This window comes from Myotis brandtii, unplaced genomic scaffold (assembly GCF_000412655.1).
Source record: "Myotis brandtii unplaced genomic scaffold, ASM41265v1 scaffold187, whole genome shotgun sequence".
NCBI classification, from domain to species: Eukaryota; Metazoa; Chordata; class Mammalia; order Chiroptera; family Vespertilionidae; genus Myotis; species Myotis brandtii.
The window spans coordinates 3,498,998-3,506,956 of NW_005356944.1; the positions used below are offsets into that span (position 1 = coordinate 3,498,998).

Consider the following 7,959-nt stretch of genomic DNA (forward strand, 5'->3'; position numbering starts at 1 on the left):
AGGCGCCGCCCGGGAAGCCCTTGGGCTCTGAGGCCCAGTCTCAGCCCAGCCTCAACGGAGGCAGTCCAGGGGGGCCGGGGAGCAGGGACAGTGCGGACCACTTCCGGGCCCTGATCGCCGAGTTTGTGGCCAGTGAGCAAGTGCAGCTGGAGTTTCCTGCTTCCCTGAACTCACACGACAGGATGCGCGTCCACCAGATAGCGGAAGAGCACGGGCTGAGGCACGACAGCTCCGGGGAAGGGAAGCACAGGTTCATCACCGTGAGCAAGAGGGCCCCGCTGGCCCCACCGGCCACACCGGCCCCATCGGCTCCACCAGGCTCCCCTGCCCCACCCGTCCCGGAGCAGCGAGCCAAGGAGGGGCCGCAGGCCGCGGGCCCGGGGCTGCGGAAGTTACCAGAAAAGAAAAAGAAGAAAGATGCAAAAGGTGAGTCGTATCAGCTAATGAGAACACAGGCGTGGTGTCCCCTTAACTGGGCTGTTTGCTCCACTTGAAGTGCACCTGCCGCCCTAAGAAAGAATCAGGACTTCCTCCTGGCGGTGCCTGGTTCTGCATTTTGCACCTTATGTTTAATGGGCTTGGAGTGAGCCCAAGAGTGGCGACTGGTCACAGTGACCTCGCATACCCGGAGGCTTGCGCAGGGCCTGGCAGGGGGGGGCGCTCCCTGCAGGGAAGGGCCTGGAGGAGCAGACGGGCGGGAAGGGTCCCAGACCTCTGTCGTGGCGACAGTGCTCCACACTCAGACCCGGAAGGGCCGCGTGCTCACCCCGCTCGGCAGCGACTGGCTTCTAGCTCTGAGGACGGACACCGAGCACACGTGAGCCTGCATTTGCTCCTTGTCCTGACCCCGAGAGCAGGGAGCAGGGGCAGCTGCTTGTGATGCACCCGCCCCCCCTTGCCCCCCGACACTGTCTGACCCTCCTCTTCCCTGTTTGAGTGGCGCTGTTCTCCCCAGGACCTGCGGCCCTGGATCTGCCCTCCACGGAGGACTTCGACGCCTTGGTCTCGGCCGCCATGAAGGCTGATAACACCTGTGGCCTCGCCAAGTGCCGGGCCAGCGTTGTGACTCTGGGCCAGCTCTGCCCACACTGCAGCCGCCGCTACTGCCTCAGCCACTGCCTGCCCGAGGTACGTGGGCCCCCTGGGCGTAGTTACCTCCCCTCGGCCCACTCCTGCATCTCGCCCACCCCTCTGACAAAGTCTGCCAGTGTGGGGCAGACACCCTCCACAGACACCCCCAGCCAGCACCCCCTCGGCCCAGCATTGGGGTCATATGATGGAAAATAGTTTTTCCCCCAGAGGAGGTTCTAACTCTGCTCTGGGCGCATTTTGCTGCAGAAGCGCCGTGGGGTGGGCCTGAGCTCCTGTGTGTCACCTGTGCAGGGAGGCTGCAGACCGGCCTGTGCTCACCTCCGCTCGAGGGTGGTCCGGGCTGGGGCCAGGGCACAGGCGAAGGCAGGGAGCCTGGGGACGAAGGGTCCGTGTGGGGGAAAGGACGGAGCCCCTCCGAGGTCTCACGCTGGGGCTTCATGGTCCCCAAGCTCCAAGATGGGCAGAGCGGCGGGGCTTGTCCCCACTCGCCTCGCACTGACTCTCGTGTCCCCCCAGATCCACGGCTGTGGGGAGAGGGCCCGCGCCCACGCCCGGCAGAGAATCAGCCGGGAGGGAGTGCTGTACGCCGGCAGTGGGACCAAGGACCGGTCCCTGGACCCCGCCAAGAGGGCCCAGCTGCAGAGGAGCCTGGATAAGAAGCTGGGCGAGCTGAGCAGCCAGAGGAGGAGCAAAAGGAGGGAGAAGGAGATGTGAGCGGCCCTCACACCCTCCGGCCTTGTCTTTGCAAATGCAGGTGGGGGCAAGCGGCCCTCCCTGGTGCTTTCTGTGCCTTGTAGCTGCTCTGGTGACGTGACCAGGGCTGCGTGAGTGAGCGAGCGAGCGAGGGGCCTCTGGGAGGGGGTGGGTCCTCGGGCCCAGCGTGCCCTGCCTTGCGCTGGGGTGGGGGCAGGCTGCAGTGGCTGTTCCCTGGACCTTCCTGGGAGAGAGCCGCCCCAGGTCTCAGCTTTGCTGGCACCAGGGCCCCGCGGGGCTCTCCGAGGTCCCTCGCCAACTGCTTTAAGAGAACCTCAGATGGATGTATTATTTCAGCTGCAGAGTTTTATTTGTTTCAGAGGAGTATAAATTATTTGAATTAAAGCTATGTGCACACTGCCCACAGTAGGTCATGCATTCTTTCCTGTCTTGCTCACTTTCCTGAGGTTGAAGGTGCGGGGTGAGCGACGTTTGCCGTTTGCTCTAAACTCTCAGGCCACGTGTGGGGTCATTTCGGGGCGGTCCTTGTCCTGTTAGCAGGTGACGGAGAAACCACTTCCTGTTCTGCTTGACTACCCCCGCCCCCCAGGGAAGGTCTGTAACCTGGGGAGGAGCCCAGGGCGGGCCTTTTCCCCCCGGGGGCTGAGCTGGGTCAGAGAGGCAGCCTGTCTGGGGCCTGGGGGTTGCCCTGCGTGCGTCACAGCTCTGCCTCCCCCTCACCTGCACGGCCCAGTCTCACTTTTGGGATCCATGGCCTCTGTGAGGCTCAGTCTCCTGACCAGGCATCAGGGCCTCCGTGTCTCAGGCCGTGTCCCTCAGGAGCCTGTCTGTTCTGCACAGTTATGTGTCCTCCACGCCGCCTGACACTTGGACCACTTTGCTTTCACCAGTGCTGGGCCGCCCTCTCGCGGGCACCCCATCCTCCTGCCCAGACCCGATGCCCTCTTTGCACCCCATGGCCCCCCCCTCTTCCCCCTGCGTACATGCCTCCTCTCACCCCCATCAAGTGTCTGGGACTAGACTGTTTGGGAGGGGACGGGGCAGGGACCCCTGTATTTATGTGCCACGCCATCCGTCTGATGACACGTGAGCAGAGCGCCTGCCCACATGCGTTTGAGAGGTTTGACGTCACGGTTGCAGGGTGCACGGGGCAGCTGTTGTGCCTGCTGAGGGCGCTTGCTTTATCTTCCTTCCGTGTGATGACAAACTCTGATGCCCTGGCCACAGGGAGGCTGGGCTGTGTGTCCTTGGCCGGATCAGAGACCCACACCCGTCTGGCCACAGCAAGGCCAGGTTCAGGGCTGGGCCAGAATCCAAAAGGGCCCACCAGGGTCTACCCTGCCACCCACGCACAGGCACTCTTCCTCCACTGCGGGAGCCTGTCTGCAGGAGAGAGGAGGCCAACGCAGAAACAGCCAACAATGGGGTGGGAGGTAACCTGATCACATTGCTGAGCACCTGGATCCAGCCACACCTGACCCCCACCCCATTCTTCCCAGTGTCCTGAACAAATTCCCTTTTTCAGCTGAAGAAAGTCTGCCTTGGGTTTCTGTCTCTGCAGCGAAAAGGGTCCTTGCTGGTCCAGTTGTGCCCACATCTGTATATGTCAGTGTACCCCATCCCAGCCTGGCGGGCAGGGCCAAATCAGTGTTAGAGAAACATCAGGACCTGCGCCTTCATCCACATGTTCTTCCCACGGGCCATTCCGCCAGGAAGAGCATGGGCGGGGCTGCTGGAAGGTCCAGAAATGGAGGACCCCCGAGTCCGAATGCTGGGCCCTCGAACAAACACGGCTTCAGCAGGTCCCTTCCCCTCCCACCTGCCTGCTCCTCTGCACGGGGACGGGAACAGCCTCGCCAGCTGTGCTGAGAAGTCCCCGTGGTGAGCAGCTGGCAGTGTTGTGTGTTGGCCTGGGTCCGGGTTAGCGGGCTCCTCGGGGTACCTGGTGCCGTGTTCGCCCACCTGCCCCGCACGGAGCATTCGCCCCTCCACCACTGCCCTCCACTCCAGCCAGTACTGACGCATCGTTAAAATGTCAGAGTTGACGATCGCAATGCAAAAAGTTTCCATGTCTCATTCAGAGAGACCTTGTTAGGAAAATGTTTGTAGCTGGTTGCTTGAAAAATGTCTCCCGTTGGCCTGGACAGGGAGCCTAAAAAAAAGGAAAAAACACCCCAAGCCAAACATCTTCCCAGCCAGCGAGGGTGACCACCGGCGACCTGCAGGGGCAGCGGAGCTGGCTGAGGCTTCCCGTCAGCGGGCGTGCCTCCTGTCCCCTGGGGGGGGGGCACCCGGGAGCGGGCCCTGCTGGTTCCTTCTTTTGGGGTGGGGGCCACAGGCACAGGATGGAGCCCTGGTTTGGGAGCCTGTCAGCCCTGGGGTTCATTCCCAGATGTAGCTCGTACAGCCTTCGTGGCCTTGTTCTCAGTCTCCCCATCTGTAAAACAGGGAGATCACAGGGCCGGTCTCGGGATGGCTGTGAAGATGAAATGCCTGAAACATCACAGAGCCCTGAAATAGCGCCTCCGTGCTCAAAAACCGTCCGCAAGGTTGCAGTGACGACAGAAGAAGCACGCGTGGCTCCTCGCATGGGTTTAGCGAACAGCCTTTGCTGCTCAAGGCCAAGGCCGGCGCGAGGACCCCAGGAGCGGGGCAGCTGCCTGCAGAAGCGGCTGGTTCGGGAGTCCTGCCCGTGGTGTGGGCACGGGCTTTCCCCTGAGCAGAGTCTGTCCTCACCACCTGCCCGTGGGCGGAGGTCGGCAGCCGGCCTGGCTGCTCTGTGTTTACCTGGGTTTGTTTGGAGCGTAACCCAGAGGGACTTGTGGGCCGATGGGCACCACGCTGCTTTGGGACGTTTTTGGGCAGAGCTATAGCGTGGCACTTAAAAGGAACTGCGTTCTGTGCCAGGAGCGTTGCAAAAGCTGCGGCCTTATTTGGTCTGGAAACTTCTTTGCTTGGAGGAGAAGCGGAGGGAGTGAGCAGGCTTCTCCTCTGGGCGGGCAGAGTCTGAACGCTGCCAGGAAGGGTCGCCCGTTTGTGAACTCCTCTGTCGATTCTCTGGTGTTGGCTGCCTGCCTTCTTTGCAGCGGTTTTCCCCTTTTCCTCCGCAGCCCCCGCAGCTCTCTCTTCCACCCTCTTGTGCAACCCACAGAGGTGCGATGACCATGCCACGAACCTCACCCACGGCCTGTGTGCGGCGCTGGATGTAGGAAACGTCAGGGATGTGCAGACTCGCCCACACAGCCCCTGGGCCCCTGCGCAGACGGTGGAGTTTTCTCCCTCTTCCCTCTGCCGGGAGTTGCCGTTTACTTACACGTTTTTTACTAGAGCTGTTGTTTTTACATCGTGAGTAGGTTTTGGACTCTGTCGTGTGCTTTTTCTGAGCCTGTTGGGATGGCCATGGGGGTTTTTCCTTTATTACGATGGAATATCGTCCATTGATTGTTGAATGTCAAACCAGCCTTGAATTCCTGGGATACATCCCACTTGGTCTCGTTGTGTCATTTTCATTTACGTTGTTGATGAGGGTGTTCAGAAATATCCGGAAACCCCTGTTTTGGGGTGTGCTCCCAATCCGAGGTGAATCTCTCTATGGGGCGGCCATACTTAGATTCTTTTCGTGAAACGAGGTAGAGCTCTCAGGGCCCAGAGAAGCAGAAACCCACCGAAGGGCTTCTCACACCCCTTCATTTCCTATTAAACACGTGCCCGCACCATTCGATTGTCATGTCACTCAACTGAGTGGACAGCCCCAGGGAGGAAGACTTTAGCCGTCAGGTGGTCCTGGCCCGAGCTGGCCCTGCTTGCCTCTCCGGGTGCACAGAGCAGGCCCTGCGTGAGGCTATGCAGTTGGGCTTTTAGGGGGTGAGTTGGGGCTGCAGGACCCCTGTGCCCTGCCCAGCATGTCACTTGGAGGGAGGGCTCCCGGCCTCTGATTTGTGCAGAGATGCTGCCCAGGCAGCTGGGGCCCTGGATGGATGGAAGGAAGTTGTGGGCGGGGCTGGGGGCGTCCAGGGTGGATCACACAGCCCAGTGATGGGGAAATTTCTGGTGTGTCATCTTTAGCAAATGAAGGAATGTCTTGGTGCCCCGGTTCCATGTACACCCTGTCCTCAGGTCGAGAGCACGGAGTGTGCAGCTTGCTGGTGCCGTCTCCTCCCCCCCGATTCATGCGGCCAGGGCCCGGCAAATCCCCAGAATGCCGGCTCTCTCTCCGGATGAACTGGGTGGGCGCCCTAAAGCGGGAGCCCGCGGGGCTCTGAGCTGGGGTGAACCTGTGCTGGGTCCCCAGGCACAGAGATGCCGGAGCAGGCCCGGCTGCACAGCACGCTCAGGACCAGGAGGAGGCACAGGCCCCACTGGGGGTGCCCCGGCCCCCACAAGGGAGGGGCAGCCGGTGTGCAGGAGGCACAGAATGGAGACTGCTGGTCAGGATGACAATGCAGGTCTTGCTTAGAGACACAGCACCCCATCCACGCGTGACCCTCGGCTGTAATACCAAAAACCGAAAATGTTTTCAAAACATGGAGCCTTTCTTAAAGGGAGATACAGAACCTGTGTCCCAGGAAACAGACAGGACAGGGCAGGCAGAGGGTGGGAGCTGGGGCTGAGCCCTGCTCTGGCCGCACGAGGGCTGTTTTCCTGTGGGCGACGGGGACGAAGGGCCAGGGAGGAAGACTTCAGCCGTCAGAGGTGGGACTGGGGACGAAGGGCCAGGGGGATTGGGGCCAGGGAGGAAGACTTCAGCCGTCAGAGGTGGGACTGGAGCCAGGTTCCTAGGGCAGGGCTTTCTGACACATCAGAGGGAACGATGGCTGTGCTCGTTACTATGGCTGCATCACACATTTACCCAAAACCTTGTGGTTTGCTCCTGGTTCTGGGCTCAGGAATTGGGACAGCACAGCGGGACCCAGAGGTTCAAATGCGACCCCTGGCCCGGAGGCCGAGGACGCCGATGTCCCAGGCTGCTGTGGTCAGGCTCGCTCTGCTCCCCACTCTTCCTCTGAGCGCCCTGTCCCCGAAAACCACATGCACCTGAGGCCCGCTGGGCTCGCTTCAGGGACACTGGGCCAGAGCCGCTCCCCCAGCCTCGTGGCTCTGACATCTCCCCCCAACTCCGAACAGAAGCCACTCATGCCTAAGAGGCACCTCTAACTCGGCGAGTCCCGGTCTGAGTGCCTGGGACTAGCCAAGCCTGTGCCCTCCCAAGCGTGGGGCCCTGTGTGTCTGCGGGGGCCTCACCCAGCAGCTGGCCCACACCGGCTCCGTTCTGCCCCAACCCCACCCGGCAGGCCCACATTCCGTCAGTTTTCTCCCATTTGCTGCCCAGCGGGCTGTTTCCGACCTCTATCCCACCCCTGACAACCTAGCTATCACCTGGGAATGTATCTCCATCTCCCCATCTCCTCATCCCCATTGCCATCTCCATTTCTATCCTCAACCCCAACCCCATCCCCATCCCCAAACCCCATCTCCTCATCTCCATATCTCCATCTCCATCTCCTCATCTCCATCCTCATTTCCATTCCCATCCCCATTCCCATCTCCTCATCTCCACCCCCCTCCTCCCTCCCAACCCCTCCCTCTCCCCATCTCCATCCCCAACTTCATCTCCATCCCCATCTCCATCTCCATCTCCATCTCCATCTCCATCTCCATCTCCATCTCCATCTCCATCTCCATCTCCATCTCCATCTCCATCTCCATCTCCATCTCCATCTCCATCTCCATCTCCATCTCCATCTCCATCTCCATCTCCATCTCCATCCCTAGCTCCTCATCCCCATTCCCATCTCTCTGTCTCCCTGTCTCTCTGTCTCCATCCCCATCCCCATCCCCAACCCCACCCCCGTCCCCATCTCCATCTCCATCCCCAGCTCCTCATCTCCATCTCCATCTCCCCGAATCTCCCCCTCCATCTCCCCATCTCTCCATCCCAGGCTCCGTGCTGACCTCGCCCCGCATTTCCTGTTAGAGCCACTTGGCACAATGCCGGTCCAATAATGAACCGTGTGATTCGTTGTGTGGCAGCCGCTGCCCCTGCGGGAGTGTTGTCCGTGTCATGGCACGGAGCCTGGAGCACACAGGCTCACGGTGGGCGCTCAGCGAGGGAAGAAGAGGAGCACAGATTGTAGGCCCCCGGCCAGGAGAACC

The 7,959-nt window shown here is 61.1% G+C and overlaps 1 protein-coding gene across 1 annotated transcript in view; it reads left to right on the top strand.

The window, feature by feature from the left end:
• Window positions 1-2,226, top strand: part of IGHMBP2 (immunoglobulin mu binding protein 2) — a 14,847-nt gene extending 12,621 nt beyond the window's left edge. Inside the window, exons 14-16 of the mRNA XM_014538231.1 lie at window positions 1-426; window positions 956-1,128; window positions 1,609-2,226. The exon at window positions 1-426 is cut by the window's left edge and continues 31 nt beyond it. Of these exons, the coding sequence (XP_014393717.1) occupies window positions 1-426; window positions 956-1,128; window positions 1,609-1,806 (797 nt within the window). The 3' untranslated portion in view covers window positions 1,807-2,226. The remainder of the gene's footprint in view (window positions 427-955; window positions 1,129-1,608) is intronic.
• Window positions 2,227-7,959: the final 5,733 nt, after the last annotated feature.